Below are 16,762 nucleotides of genomic sequence, written 5' to 3' on the forward strand. Positions count from 1 at the left end.
TACTAAACCTGTCAAGGAAAACATCTAGGAGATATGCATACTACAGAACTGATCATGACAATGAACTTCAGCTGGTGTTATATTTAACTGTGCATGTGTTGTATTTGATGTTTTTTAATGCATTTTGAAAAAGATGACATAGAAGTATTTCAGAGTGAGGTATGCTTGACTTCACTGATTGTGTATGGTTTCAGAGAGTGCTGTGGATGGTACATATACTTTGGCCGATCAATCAAGTTATCTGGAATCAGCATTTGGAACACGTCTGCCATCAACACAAACAATCACAGGTACTGTGATTCTAGCTATAGTATCTGATACATTACTGGTTTTCACTGTAACGGACAAGTTCAAGTGTATTATATTGTTAACACGTTTCCTGCCATACAGTATCATTTCCCCATCTGCCAAGTCAGTAAAAAGCAGTATTGTGCTAAAACCTAGAGTATTTTTACCCACTTGGCTTGTTATAGCAGCTGTAGTTTGTAAAATCATGTTTACAGTATCTCTGTCTTCAGGGACCGTCAAATCTTCAAGTCTTTGTTAAAATGCACCATATGGGACATGTTTTGCTTCACTAGTTTTAACCAAATTGACCTGATGGTGAAATGTAAATTTGTGTTCCACTTTTGGCATGGCAGTGGATACTTCTATGTGGATATTTTTGATGGAAGATACAATAAGTAGTGATATGTTTCCAAGCCATCAGTTTGGTGTCTTGCAAGAATTAGGATCTATGAGTATATGAATTCAACGCATAAACTAGGCAAGAATTTGAAAACTATACTCTTCTTGTGCTAAAAACTAGCAACACTTTCATATCAGTTTTACAATGGCATATCATTTATTCATATCTTTGTCATCTATTGGACTCTATGCTACCATTTTCCAAGCTGAAGTTGGAAAAATGTAACAGAAATCTTTGTATGTAGCTTTAAAGAAAAGAGAGTATAAACCGTATTTTGTAAATTCCTTGACAGGCTCACAAGTAAAAAGGAAGATATTATCTCTGTTGGATTCTGTTGATTTTTGTCAGGAGAGTCCGACATCGCTGCGTCTGGATTACTTGGATCCAGCAACAGTAGAAAAGGTCATTGAATTGTTTGAACAGAAAAATGAGTATGGAATCACCATGTGTAATGTACAAGAACTACATCAGTATTTGATACAGGAACTGAATACTCTGCAAGGCTCAGCTGCTGCAGGTCAAAGGTCACTCATTCAACAGGTAATGGGATCAAAGGTCAAAACAAAGAGCCAATGTCACGTAACTGAATCAAGCTTAAACATGGTTTTTAGCTCATATTTGGTTTTGTATATAAATACCAAAAAGAGCTTATATGATGAGTCGGTGGCGTCTGTATGTCTGTATATTTGTGGGTATGTATGTGCGGATGTATGTCCGTCACACACACAGCTCCCATACCGCCAAAGCTACCATCTCACTATTTGGTGTACAGGTAGATGCAGGGGTTGAGATGTGAATTTGTTCACATGAACGTGTCAGTGTCAAAAATGTGCAAATGAGGTAAGAAAAAGGGAAATCCTGCAAATGTGCAGGAGTGATGGCATGAGTGTCTGAAACAGGCTTGAGTCATTTCCAGTCATTGTTTATGAACTGTTACATATTAACAGACCAGCTCAAACCATAGACAGTAGAGGGGGGAAGACTGTCTATGGTCCAACTAAGAGGGACTAACTGTTTCTGCTATGCATGTTGCTAAAGTTGACCTCCAGTACCTAAAGTTTCAGACCTTATTTACTTTTGTCATTCTTTTTTTTCTGGTTTAAATATTTCTTGTTGTTTTTATGGTTGTACTATGCAGAAATCATTGTTATAACATAAACGTAGAATTTTCCTCCACTGAACAGATAGAAACAATATTTATTGTTGATCTTTGGTACCCATACTGGTATATACCAATTCTGATCAAATTTGAGCGACACCGTATAATTGCGGTATTTTGGGGGGATGGGAGGACATTTTCTGACCTTAAAATGTGCTGCATTTTATTTGGGATTATATACAAATTTGAGATTCATCAAGATGTTGTCAGTTTGTGTCTGTCCTTTCTTCAGAAATTTTGATATCAGTGGACATGTCTTATTTCTATGTCATCCAAGCACACATATCTCCAGATTTTCCTGTCGGTGAAATTGGACAATTTGATTTCAAGGATTTTAATTACATGTTATTTGTTTGGTATCAATGTTTTCCACAACTTGAGGGGCCAATATATAACAAGACACAATTTGCAGTTTCTTTTATGGTGAAAATGTATTCCTTTGTACTCTCATTAACATATGATAGATTGCTTGAAAAACAGGTGGCTAATCAGTAACTCCATATTCTCATTGCGATAGCATTAAGTATAGATGTCCACCAAATGTCGGTACTTGTTTGTAGAATATCTGTGTATAACATGAAAATTAGATGCTAACAGTTTCTTTAGAATCTCATCAGTGTAACTTGAGCTGTAGTTACAATATTGATCCCTGCAGGAAATTCAGTCTGTTTTGAAGAATGTTGTTGCCAGAAATTTTGTAAGGGAGAATATGGCTGCCAAGAAGCATTCATTTGACGCCTGGCGACAGATGACAGAAGTGATGCTGACTGCGTGTCCGTTTGATATTCTGAAACCAGACACAAGACAGGAGTTTATTCTTGAACTTCTTCAAGATCTTTTAAGAAAGGTCAGTTTTTAAATAGTCTAAATCTGTACAATATCTGTAATCTTTATTCGGTAAAACCCTGTACAATATCTGTAATCTTTATTCGGTAAAACCCTGTACAATATCTGTAATCTTTATTCAGTAAAACCCTGCCAAGTCAATGAATGTATTTATTTCCAGGTTACTCAGCTGCTTGCATTCAGGGGCCATCATATCGTGACTTTAGTGAAATTCAATAATGTATGTGTATAATAGTCAACCCACTGTAGGGGAATTTATGCAGTGCTCAAACTGCCAAGCTTAGTAGAGGTACATGTATGTTATATTCTTGCATAGACAGTGGATATTAGCAATGACCCAATGCCGCTGTGTCACATACTTGGCAAGATGGAGGGTGACAAAAAAGTTAGTTATTATGAAGAAACTGAAAACAGAGAGGTCCTGGTTTATAAGATTTCTATAAGGACAGGTTTCACTGTACTTATCCGATGTGGCATTGCTAATATCTTCATAGTAATAAGCAATCTCATTTGCCATACTGACTATATTTTGATCTGAAGAAAATAATACCATCGTTTTGTTCTGAACAGTCCAAAGAGTATTTGATGTAAGGAAATGTTAGCAGTTTGTAATTATATTGTGGAGATTTGTAAAAAACTATATAAGCCATTGTCTGATTAATCCACTTTCTACCAGGCTCCATCAGACAAATCTTAGAAATAAATACCACTTTGGAGAAAGAGGATTAACCAATCAAAGTTCTCCTTTCATTATTCAGGTAGCCAATCCTGAAGCCCGACAGGAACTGATTGCCCCAGTAGCTGGTGTGATCCTCATCTTGATGGTAAACTTACGTCAGAGCATTGTACATGACCAATCAGATAGTGGTATAACTCAATATATCAGCATGTTAGATACATCTACTGCATCCATGTCAGTGTTAGCAAGTCAGAGTGCTATGTTAGGAACTGCATCAAGTCTTACAGCGTCACCGTTGGTTGCTGTTCTCAAAGGATTAATTGAATTCATCATGCAGTCAAGTAAGTTTATCATCTTCCATGCTATTCCCAGTAAAGGCCAGAGTGAAGAAATCCTTTGTAATATTTTCACTCCAGCATCCCATAGATAAGTTAGAAAGTGGTTTAAAATCGCAGTCAAAATATTTAACACAAATCAGTATTTGACAGTTTTCTCATACAGCCTGTTAATACCTGTAACTTTATGCACCTAGAGCATACAATAATACTTCACTAATAGTTAATGTGTTGTAATATGACTTCTGTAAGGAAGTATTTTGTGGCGATGTTTAAGTCACGGCTGTGTTTTGTGACAGAAAATCATTCAAAATGGAAAATTCAGCAAGATTGTGTTATTTCCTCTAAAACTCCAAAAACTGATGTGTACGCAGACGCAAAACAAAGAGTTTAATTACTTTGAAAGTTTGACCTAACTTTTCAAAAATGCATACATGTGTATGCTATAATTTAATTTGGAGTGATTGTGAGCCTGCAAAGGGTTCTTGTCTGTTTTAAGAGATCACCAAAAGTCCCACAGAGGCTGTCAGTCAATTTAGCTGACCAACAACCTATAGAGGGAGCTATAATTACTTGAGGTGGCTTACAACCTTAAACAGGCAGTGTGTTACCAGTGGTTGCTTCAATTACTTAAATATGAAGGAAGAAAAACATTTTCTGCATATTGAGGTATTGTATCATGTACTTCAGCTGCATGTTTACAAACTTTTGATATTGGAATGAATGATCTGCTTAGGGTGCTATGTTTGTTAGCTTATCATATTCTTTGTTATTGACAACCAAGACAATTTGTAAAACTGTAAATTTTACGATTTTGTTTCACAACGTACAATGTATGATTTGCAGGCGGTGGACAGCAGAGAGTTAGAGCACACCTGTATGGCGCCCTCGTCAATTTTCTACAGCTGCCACAGAAACCCAAGGAAATCCCATCATTAGAAGATAAGAAAACAGTTCTTGATTCAGCTGAATTGACGGAATATGAAAAACTGGTGAAAAATAATGTGTCGGTGATTACCAGTTATGGAGAGAACTTGATGGAAATGGTTTGCAGGGATACATGTGATGGCCATGATGTTGGCAGGGTGAGAGACTTCATGACAACTCATTAGACGACTGTTCTGACCAATATTTAGAAAAATTAATGTTCTCATCCATACTTTTTGAACTGCAATTTGCCTAGATTTACTTCAAAAGGTCAAATGAAATACAAATAGTTTTATGTCTCTCATGGAGATTTTCATTTGACCGTCAATATTAAACATAGGTGACTATCACTATCAATAGCAACCAGTTTCCATTTCAGCGATCAGTCTCACAGGTGAAAAACCAAACAATGACTTGGCGCTTTATCTTTAAAAAATTCAGTATATGTTTGCCTTAGAACAAGCACAGAGAATCTCATGTAATGTAACTTTTAGGTCACAATGTTTACAATCCTTGACCGGAACTTTTTTATACCAAGACATTTCAGGATTGTCAAAGAAAAGTCAGTTGTAGATGCTTGCAAACAACAGCTCTGTGAAATTTGTGCATGATCATCTACTACAAATTCATTTATTTTGTTCAACTCACTGAGAAATGCATAATCATTGGAAATTAAGTCAGCTCACATAAATTATATAACACATACTGGAAGTGCCCCATGAAGTATGTGTTACATAATTTATCAGACTGTTTGAATGTAATACCCTAACCTGGAAGTACCTTGTGTTTTGTGCTGTCATATTTTGGTTCCATTCTTGGTCAAATACTTTACAAACTTCAAAGGTAATTTCTTGTTTTACCAGTGGTAATGTCATCAAGATATTGTATGTTTTCTGTTTACATTTTGCAAGACGGTTAATAAATGTCTTGCTAAATTATATTCACCAGTTATCATGGGAAAGTAAAATATTGGAATTATATTGAGTATTCAAACTTGCCCCTCAGTAAAATAATACGTTGATTTTATTTCTCTTGACTTTTCAGATGTTAGCATTTTCAGTCATTGATTGCATTGTGTCTTTTGACAAACATCAAAGATGGCTGTCTTTCCTCACATCGAAAGGATATCTTCGTCACCTGATAGAGGGCATAGTCCAAGATGACCAAGCCTTGCAGAGCATGTTGAAACCAACACCAGAACCTCTGAAAGCTCTTTATGTCTATGAATCCAAAATGGTAAGTTGTACTGAAAGTTTTTTCCAAAAGGAAGTGTTTATTATCATTGTGAATTTATTGCCAGAGATATGATTGTAATTGTGTGTACAATTTTGATTGTTATTGACTTTCACAAGTCATGAAATGTTGCTGACAAACATTTGTTGTTGAAATTAATGAGAGAACTGTGTAACACCATTTTCACTTCTGTTGCATTGGGCCATGTTGCCATTGATGAAAAACTGTCAATTCACAAACAGAGCAAACATACAACCAACCATGCAACAAATATGGCAAAAGTATTTATTAAAATTGAATTTTTGAAAGTCCTGAATACCTTGATACTGTAAAGAGGATATTTAGAGTCCAAACCTGCTAAATATACCAAGCCGATGAAGATGAAAATATTCATAGATTTGGATCAATATTGCTTTCACTGACTGGGTAGATGGGGAAGTAATACTGTCTGGCAGGATTAGGGTTAAATATGTTCATAGTGCATTCTTTTTTATATTTTTCGATGTCATTTTCAATTCAAATGTGCCATGCAAATGACAAAGTAGATTAGATTACAGTCAAATTAAGTTGTTACAGCCGACTATGTCATCTATCTTCCATATGAAGCAACTCTACAAGATGTTCAATACATGAGGCATGTAACAAATCACCATGAACACCTCATAAATGTTTACCGGATGCAGTCATTGTCACTGGGTCAGAAATGATGATTGTTATATACACATTTCTTACAGAGTTTGCTGGCAAGATTTGCAATGACACCAAGGGGAGCCCAAGAACTGTTACATGCTGGCTTGCTACAAAGACTCTCAGATTGTAAATTCTTTGATTTACGGCCAGAACAAGACATGTACAAGTAAGACCAGGATGCTGCCACTCTTTTGATGTTCATTTTTAACAGTCTGTGTTTTTGTGTATTTGACATTGAAGGGTTAGAGTTTGAATAACACTAAAATATTGTAATCACTTGTGTATATCCTTTTAATGATTTATGAAAAGACATGGTTGCCCCCAGAACTTTCACAAATTCTCAAAGCAGATTTAGGTATATAATATGAATTTTCACACATGGTGAGGTATTCAGTGTCAGGTTTCTAAACTCTTCCTTTATATTGCATAAAAATTAGTCTATAGTTATTCTTTTTCATGTTGACACAACTAGAAATGAAATGTTTAGACCTTAGAGGGTCAGTACACTCGAACTTTTGATGATTTTCACAACTTTTGTTTTTAATGTCAACTACAGTTTCTTGTTCTACTCCCCAAAGCATGTTGAGTATGCAGCTTGTCAACTCAGTCTGTACATTGTTATTGTTGACAAAATAATTCTGGTCAGGACTAGAATTCAAATGTAAACAATAACAGTGTATTTTACAAATATAGACGCTATGTTGACAAACTGAATAGTGGGTATTTCAACATGTTTTGGTAAAACAAGAACTTTCAACTGATATACAAGACAAAAATAGTGAAAAAACCATCAAAAGTTACAGGTATTAGCACTTTAAAAAAGTACTATACGGTATTACTCAAACCAAAAATTAGAAAAACCAAAACCGTCCCGTATTCAAGCTTGGCCAAAATAATCAATTTGTTTCAAGATCACTTAATCAAGAGCTACCAACTCACACCAATGATACATGTATCTCATATTCTTCAAAATTCATCTTATTTCCAGGCCAAGAATTTTAAGTGAACCACATGAAGATGGTGATATAGAGAGTTTTGTACCAAGCATCATGGCAAGATACCGTCAACTTTTATTCCCTGCATTGAAAGTTTCACTAGCTATCATGACATCTCTCGGTATACAACACTTAGAGGCTGCAGGTCAGGTATGTGTCACCGGTAACAAGATATCCACTTCACTTTCTGTAGAAATACAGACAAACATAAACATTTAACCTTTCTCACATTTGTTTACACTTGGAGTTGGATACCCCAGCAATCTATAATTGGACTTTAAACTCTTGAACAAAGTCACTGAGAGTACTAACTATGGCTCATTAGAATGTCTGTGAAATAATGACAGAAGTGGTGTTGTTATATTGTAATGTGTTGTTTTGCTATTCTATTTCCTAGCTTTCATGTATAAAGTTACTGATTGGATGCCATTATCACTGTGTGACTGCAATGTTAACTCTGGTGTGATGCTTTGGCAAATACAATCTATCTATACCTCTGTTGATCAGCCAGACATCAATGTAATCTCAACAGAAACTGTATCCACTGGTTTAAAAGATCATATTTTTGAGATTTTCTGAACAAAATATTTCCAAAAACTTAGAATTTTTATGCATACTTCCAAACATTTAAGTCCTCTTCAATCATAAATGACCAGATGACAAAGATATAGACAAGGTTTTCATTTTTCTAAATGAAAGGTTACAATGTGATTACCCTCATACTGTAGGGTTTACAGTTTGTGATTGCACATAGAGACGTCTTCAATGCAATAATGAGAGATCGTCTTGTCCAGACAAACCTAGCAGCATTACAGGAACTCTCTCTAACAACTGCTGTCATCTACAGAGCTGCTGCTAAAGGTAGGCCTAGTGTAGGAACATTTATTGACTTGAGAAAAAGTTCTATAAAAGATAAAATTTCAGACAACAGTGTATACTTATGACACAAGTAAAACAATTATCACTGGCCAAAATATTATACTATGTTGTCGTAATACCACAAATACATACCATAAATCCAATATTGTTTTGCTGTACATTTTAATGATATGTTGTGGAAATGAGTTCCAGTTTTATTTTCAAAGAAAGATACTACTCTTCCTGAAGATCAATTTTCTTGTAAACATTTTGAGAAAATGAATCCACTGTAAATTTTGATTCTTAAAATTCTAATTGAAGATTTCAGCTACTGTATTTAAGTCTGGATTTTACGATAGAATTTAGTAGACTTGTACATGAACCACACATACATTGTGCAAGGTGTGAAGCTTTGAAATAAGATCTTTTCATAAATTTAATCTGTGTCTGTGTCATTTAATCTATGTCTACATACCATTTGGAATCACTTTAGAGTGTTTCATGTCATGTGAAAATTTATTTTAATCTTATAACAGCTGCATCGCATGATGTGTCGTTATACGAGGACCAATCAGAGATAGAGTACCAGGGCCATTTGTCTGGTATTCAGCGTCAGATGTTGGCCCTGGTTCTGAGGTACTACTGTCTTGATCAGTGGAATAAAGAACTGAAAAACATGGAGAGTTCCATCAGTTCAGATGGATGTGATAAAAAAGATGAAATCATGGAGGAAATCCTGGCAATTTCTTCAAATATAACTGCTTACTGTCGAACAGTGGTGTCAAGTTCAGGTAAGTTCAGTCCCTTTATATCACAAACTATGATTACTGATCATGTATAAGTGTTTGTAAGATTTTTGTATCAGTGTGCACATGTTATCATTGGCATTTACTTAATGTTAATTTGTCAGTTGTATACGTGGATTACCTCTATGTTTACAAGGGTTTAGTCCTTAGAGGATTAATGCTGACAATAGCAACAAAGTTCATAAATTTAATGCATAAATTCGTCAGAAAAACTATAAAACTGAGAAAGCCATAAAATCTTGATCAAACTGAAACATCTATTCAGTATTCTCATCTAAATTCAGTCAAAACTTCTAAATTTTGATCTGACGAAAGTTACAATAATATCATATCAAGGACTTGTAAGCTACACAACAAAACGTAAAGGTTGTGGATGTGTAAAACGACATGTTTAGATAAGTAGCATGTTTTGATAACAGCATGTTTAGATGTCCGTGGGTCTTCATTAGAACCCATGAACAGACAGTTTCACAAACTTTTTAAAAACCACTTTTTACTACTTCCTTGGAGAACGCTTTAAGATTGTTGTCTGAAGCTTCATGACCCGGAAATGTCTCATTTAGAGTTGCATAAACAAACTGCTGAAGGAGTATACCAGGTAGATTGTGCAGTAATGCAGCACATATGCACATCTGATCACCATCAGAAAATCGTACCAGTGTTGCAGTTTGATGTATTTTAAGGCCTGCATCAGGTGTCAGATTGTCTTGACATGAAAGTTACTAGATTACAATTTCAATGGAAAGCAAAAGACTATGTCACCTCTATAATCCTCTCACAGACCAGAATGAACTTGATCCCAGGTATCAATCTTCAGCCTTTAATTAGGTAATTTGCAGTTCATTGTACAACCTGTTGGATTTTAACAATGTCATATTGTTATTTTCAGCATCGAGTTCAGAGTTCTGTCGTATGTTATTCACTGCCAGTCTTACAGAAGCAAGGTCACAAGATATGCTTAGTGTGAATGGTAAGTGGCAACTCTGTAGTCATGGAAACCAGACAACGCATATTGTCACCTCAGTTGGAATATTTTAAGAAGTACTAGTAGTGTATGATAATCAGTGGTCAGTGGGCTTGCTTTGGAATAAAATGTTGCACTCCAACTAATGCTGTCTTAATTTTTGCATATGATTTTGTTTGTACTGTGGTAAATTTGAATTCCAGGTTTAACCCATTGTCAAATGTCTACCCAGGCTTTTGGTTTTTTTGGTTTGTGCATAGTGAGTGCTGATAAGCTAAGTTTTGTCAGGATATCATGTTATGTATGTACATGTAAATTAATAACAATGGAAGAGGTAGAGATGATAATATGTTGTTATTGAATTAAAGAAATTAGCTTACCAGTATTGTTATAGAGAATGTTACCAAAATCCTGTACTGCTAGGAACTTTCACAAGTTCAAACTGACACACCTTTTTTACCATATATGAATGTATGCAAATTTGCTGTTACCAAGTAATTTGCACTGCCTTGTCATCTATTAGATTTTCAGGTGTCGTCTGTGAGTGGAGGTCGACCGCCGAGTCTTGGAATTTTGGTGCGACATCTAAGACAGTGCGTCTTTTCCTTCATACCGGCCATAGAGAGTTACAAACAATATATCAGAAAATTACAAAACATCAACGAAATACCAGCAGAGGAACTCAGAGAGGTGTGTGAAACGTTATGATGCAGTATGTGTAAAGAGACATTCTAATCTCTGTTTTGTGCAGTAGTGAAGTGTGTAACTTTTACCCCTGACCAAACTTACAAGTAGATTTTGTTATATAGCCCAGATAAGCAAATCTCTTTTGATCAAAATGTCTACAGGACAATATTTTGTTCCGGACAAAACAGTCTCACAAAACATACATGACAATTCTTCATGTGTTCTAATGCAAACTTATTGTTGTCTCTGATTTTCAAAGACACTTTTCTGTACTGCGTAATCACCAATGCTTTGTTGGATGTGTTAATATGTCTCTGTATCTTGTCTTCACAGCTGTCATCCAGTGTTGTCACATCCAACACAGACAAGATGTCAACACATCAACGACAGCTACTAGCCAGTAAACGACTTACACAGATCACACAACACAAAGCCAAGGAACTTGCTCTTTATCATTGTATCCTTAACCTGTCTACCCATAATGCCCTGTCCACAGGTCCACACTCTTTCTACCCATAATTCCCTGTCAACAGGTCCACACTCAGCATTGATAACAATGGGGTTGGGCTTAACTTTGGTGTTGAAACTGCTGAAAATGTGAAAAATAATTTTTCAGGGTCTGTATGCACCTGGAAAGTCTTTGAAAGTTCTTGAACTTTTAAAACCTCCCGGAAAGTCCTGGAAATTGAAATTGAGTCCTAAAAAGTCCTGGAAAATTGATAATCCACCTATAGTTTTCAAAATGATGGAATGATCAGTCAAAATATCGGAAATGACAGGTAAAACAATGTGAAAAGATATATCCTTAAGGTGGAGCTGCGTGTTGCCAACACAAATTTTTTCAAAGCAATATTTCTCATCAAAGATGACAAGGAAACCCCCTAATACTATATATTTTCAAAAAGCAGAGACTCTAAAGTTTAGTTTGGTGGCAGCAGCTTACTCAAAGGACAAAGTGGGTTAAATTTCGGGTAAAAAACCTCAATTTTGGTATTAATGATAAAAATTAATTTAAGTCAAAAACTGACCCTATTTTCTGAAACGTAATGTTTCACGTGAAAGAAGAGTATACGTATTTGGCATTATCTATCCTCATTCTAAAATGGCAGGGGTTTAAAGACTGACACTAAAAAAAATTCATTGAAATCATAATAAGCAAAATTGAAATGCCTCTTATTCAAAATGTAAGAACTTTATTGCCAAACAAAGTTGTTGTTTTTTATGTAGCTACTATAGACTATAGTCTATAGAAGCTATTGGGATGGGTATCCGTCCGGCGTCCGTCGTCAGTCTGTATGTATGTATGTATGTATGTATGTATGTATGTCCGTTTGTGAGGCGTCCGTCCACTCAAATATCTTGAGAACCGCAGTACTTACAGATTTGATATTTGTTGTGTAGATGAAAAATACGATTTTGAGAAACTATTTTTTTTAATTTTTTGATATTGTTGAAAATAGGCAAATTAATGCCAAAAAGGTGTTTTTTGTTAAAAAATCTTCTTCTTCATAACCGCTGGTCAGACAGCTTTGTTATTTGGTATACAGGTCCCTAGGGGTAACCCAACTTAGACTTGTTCAAATTGTGATGAAATATGCAAATCTGTATTTTTAAGGAATTTTTTTTCATTTTTGGTCAAAATTTGACTTACATTGTATGTAATTCTTGTACTGTATAAACCCTATCAATTCACCCAGAAAAAAATAATTAATATGATTTTAAATAATTGAATTAATTAGGAAATCATCAAAGCCAAAATAATTTTAGTGTAGAATTATCAGAAAGTTCAACTTTTTTTGACAGTTAATAGTGAAATGCTTACCATCTTGGAGGATTAAAACATGTAAAGGCAACTTTCCTGAATCCCAACTTTGACATATTCTGAACCGTCATTTATTGTGCCCTGTATGTTATCTAAAAGAAATTGCTCAAAATAGTCAATAGAGATAGAGATAGAGATAAAGATAGAGAAAGTTCTAATTTCCATTTATGGTTGACTTGGTAAGGATAAAATAAAATTACTTTTTGAGGAAAAAATAGAGTGGTCAAAGTGATAGGGTTTTTATGGTAAAGCTGGGCTGTATAAAGATTCCTCGTGTGCTATTTATAGCAATTATGCAATCTGTGTAAACAGTGCAATGAAAGTGTAACATGATTCCTTATAATGCTTTTGATGACCTTGAACTTCTTAAGTTTCAAACCTTTGTCTCTTCAGTGTGCTTTCTCTGAGTATGTACAGTCTCAACTTATTAAACAGAACTCACAATGTTAATCAAAGATATCCACCTTCTTCATCAATACATGTGTCACAAAAGGTTATTCTCTACATAACTCAACAGAGCTCTGTCAACTGTTGAGTTGCTTGTTCTTTCAAAACCGCTGGTCAGACAGCTTTAATATTTAGTTTACTTGTCCGTAGGATGACCTTAGTGAGATAATTTCATACAGTAAGGAAATACTTAATTTTGTATCCATGTCTATAGTAGCTTCAGGGACTTTGGCCCTATGTTTTATGTAGCAATTAAAGAGCATAATGTGAAAATTTCAGAAAATTTGACCCAGCCAGAGGGGAGTCAAATTCTTTGGAAATTTTAAAAATTGGGAGGAAAAAGAAGCCAGGAAATTGGGTGATTAACATACATTTGCATAAATTAACACTTCTTTATCACGCAACTTTAGAATGCTTGACAAGCCAGAAGGTGAATCCGACCAATATTTTAATCTTTGGTTAACAAATTAATTATAATTGAATAAATATTTACAAAAAAGTGATTTTTGAGCAAAATATGCTTTGTTGGGTGCAGCGCCCCTTAAGGTGGTTGGAAAGGCTATTTTGCACCAATTTGTTTCTCAGAGTAAATGTCAAGTTTCAAGTGTTAGAATCAAGATATTTAGTTCAAATTTTCAGGATAACGCCCTTAGTTAATATTTTCTCCAAAGAATATGAAAATTGTATATTTGCAGCCATGATTTGAAATATGACACCAGTAAACATTAAAATTTAATTTTTCATATTTTTTTTACATATTTTAATTTCATAATAATTGGATAGTATTAATATTACCAAATTAGTTATAAATATGTTGACACTATTTATTGTAAGATTTGTACGGCAGGATTTGTAAATAAAATTTGTTTTTATGATTTTACATGGGTTTATATATCAAAAAATTATTAAAAATTCTTTCAAATTTCAGAATGTTAATTTTCAAAAAGTACTTCAAATACAGGAAAATTGTGCCGTACAAATCTTATCTGTAACCTTGTTAATAGGCTGTAAAAATTCCATGTCCATATCTCATTTGAAAGTTGGATTAAATTGGTATACAATTATGTAGGAAAACTGTTATTCTGTCAAAAATGTTGAAAACAAGCCATATTTGCACCCCTCTTTTGAAGTCATAGAGCAGTTTTTTTGGTTAATCTCACTTTTGACACCTCTTTGAAGCTTAAAGAATCTAAAAATGCATATACAATAGCAGTCACTCACTCTGAATGCCAGCACCACCTTGTCAAACTTTCCTGAAAAACAGCAAATAATGACTTTCCCTTTTCAAACATTGTATTAAAAGCTAGGGGACCTCTACCATAGTTAATACACTAAGGACTCCCCAACTTCTTCTTATTTGGTCAGTTTTTCAGAAGTTTTAACAGGCTATAACTCTGCAATGCCTTTGTGCCCAAATTTCTAGTTTTTTTTATTCCACAGAGAATGTTGACTACTTTTATATTTTAATAAATTTGTTGAAGTTTATAACTGACGCTCTAGCCTTTCCAACCACCTTGAAGTGATGTCTGGAAAATGGTGTTTTTGGACCTCTCAAATCTTTGAACATTGCTGAAAAAAGTCCTGTAAAGACCTTGAATTTTAAGTGACTTTTGAGTGCATAGACTCTGATTTTCAACCTTTCCAATGAACTTTAAGGCTTTCCATTTGGCATTTGCGTACTTGAACTCACAGTGACACTGTAATTGATGAGCCGTTTTACTGTAGTGATTTCTGTCCATGGTCTAATTTCAAGACTTCTAAGGTAGTTTTCATCAACTGTTTTTGCCAAGACCAAAATCAAAATCGATAGGCTTCAATCGCCAAAGATACTTTGTGTCTTCCCAACTGCCATGTGTAAAATATGAATACTTTCCTTATCTGTTGTTCAGACATCATAGAAAATTCAATATTTTTGTTATGGCGCCATCTGGAGTTCTATCTTATCCATTGTCAGCCGAGTGATTCAACAAGCTCCTTGTTTCCAGTGGCAACAATGAGATCTGAGAATCCCAGAAGACTCCAAGGTGAGAAGAGGTCAAAGGTCATTTAGATTTGGAAAATATGTGTGTTTGTGAAAATCATTAAATTTCTTGTTGTTTGAGTATGAATATATATATATATGGAAGTATCATATTTGCAATAACCTCCAACAGGATTTTGTACAATCAAATTTCATGTGTTGTGACTGTTTTTGTTTATAAAATTTTGCACAAAAGCTGGCATTGACAGAAATCTTTTACTAAAATAATATTTTTTCTTGTAGATTATCCGCTGTATTCCAGGGATAATGGCTACCAAGATAGTTCAATCCATGAGAGTTTTACAAAACTGGCTGGAGCATCTGATGGAGTTACTAAAGAGGATTTAGAGCAGGTATGTAACTACAGGCCCTTGGATACACTGGTTTGCAGGGTACACTGATTTGCCATATTGTAATGTTCCTCAACTTTTTAATATTGCCGGTACCCAGATCCTATCAGGAAATTGAAAAAAAAAACAATTTTGTTGATACAAAGGTATTAGAATTGAATTAAAGTGCAATGCTGTGTCCACAATATGCAATGTTACTTGTCACAAATGAATTCTAGTCCCCACTTCAATTCAATCTTCACTAATGATACTGGACATCTAACACACGGGTTGTATTAACAAGTTGAATGCTTGGTATTTTGACATGATTTTGTGTGCAGAACAGAGTTGTATTTCATAAACAAAACAAAATTAATGGAACACAGATCAAACTCAGATGATACAGCCAATGATGTTTAACTCTTTTGATACTCAGCCTTGGAGAAACCAGCTGTCATATTTCTGAATATAGAATTACGTACATGTCTTCTTGCCAAGTAAACAAATTGACTAAGAAAATGTCAATAGATGACAACTTCTAGTGTTGAATCCTGTGATGGTAGATAAAAATAAAATTGACATTGAATGCGTGTTTGTTGCCATGGTATCATATAAATTGTGTTGCACGATATCCTGCACATGATCAATATAATGATATTGGAACCAAGGCTGATAGCAGACTCTAATTAACTCCATTACAGCTGACGTCTTCTGCTGTGAAAACGGTTTTCTCAAATTATGAAAATAATATGAAATGTCACTACAGGCAAGGCCATGTATTAATGGGTAGCCATGCATTACAGAGTAAAGTACCAACTAATCAGGGCTAAGATTCTACATTTAGCTCAAAGATCCATCTTTCTGTTATTTGATAGCTTTATAGTTTCTGAGTGAAAATTGGTGCATTTGATGTTTAGCCTTTTTAGCTGTGTAATCTTGCTTAACCGTGGACCAGAATTTAACAAACATGGATAGAAATTTATTTGAGACATTGAGATACTTTCAGAGTATGAAATCAAACACCACAGTATAAAATCAAACACCACAGTATGAAATCAAACACCACAGTATGAATGCAAACATCACAGTATGAAATCAAATATAGTATAAGTAAAAACATCACAGGATGAATGCAAAAACATTACAATATGAAGTCAAATATCATAGTACTAATGCAACACATCACTGTATAAAATCAAATATCACAGTTTGAATGCAACACATACATGACAGTATGAATCAAACATCAGAATATGAATGCAAACATGACATTATGA

The 16,762-nt window shown here is 34.6% G+C and overlaps 1 protein-coding gene across 1 annotated transcript in view; it reads left to right on the forward strand.

Moving 5' to 3' along the window:
- The window catches only part of LOC139151414 (nuclear pore complex protein Nup205-like), a 63,849-nt gene that overhangs the window by 43,939 nt on the left and 3,148 nt on the right, over positions 1 to 16,762 (forward strand). Inside the window, exons 22-36 of the mRNA XM_070724204.1 lie at positions 195 to 290; positions 981 to 1,228; positions 2,503 to 2,694; positions 3,452 to 3,713; positions 4,554 to 4,792; positions 5,679 to 5,870; positions 6,602 to 6,723; positions 7,546 to 7,702; positions 8,281 to 8,413; positions 8,947 to 9,201; positions 10,106 to 10,186; positions 10,704 to 10,870; positions 11,201 to 11,324; positions 15,026 to 15,160; positions 15,400 to 15,509. Of these exons, the coding sequence (XP_070580305.1) occupies positions 195 to 290; positions 981 to 1,228; positions 2,503 to 2,694; positions 3,452 to 3,713; positions 4,554 to 4,792; positions 5,679 to 5,870; positions 6,602 to 6,723; positions 7,546 to 7,702; positions 8,281 to 8,413; positions 8,947 to 9,201; positions 10,106 to 10,186; positions 10,704 to 10,870; positions 11,201 to 11,324; positions 15,026 to 15,160; positions 15,400 to 15,509 (2,513 nt within the window). The remainder of the gene's footprint in view (positions 1 to 194; positions 291 to 980; positions 1,229 to 2,502; positions 2,695 to 3,451; positions 3,714 to 4,553; positions 4,793 to 5,678; positions 5,871 to 6,601; positions 6,724 to 7,545; positions 7,703 to 8,280; positions 8,414 to 8,946; positions 9,202 to 10,105; positions 10,187 to 10,703; positions 10,871 to 11,200; positions 11,325 to 15,025; positions 15,161 to 15,399; positions 15,510 to 16,762) is intronic.

The sequence above is a fragment of the Ptychodera flava genome, chromosome 2 (assembly GCF_041260155.1).
Source record: "Ptychodera flava strain L36383 chromosome 2, AS_Pfla_20210202, whole genome shotgun sequence".
Lineage (NCBI taxonomy): Eukaryota > Metazoa > Hemichordata > Enteropneusta > Ptychoderidae > Ptychodera > Ptychodera flava.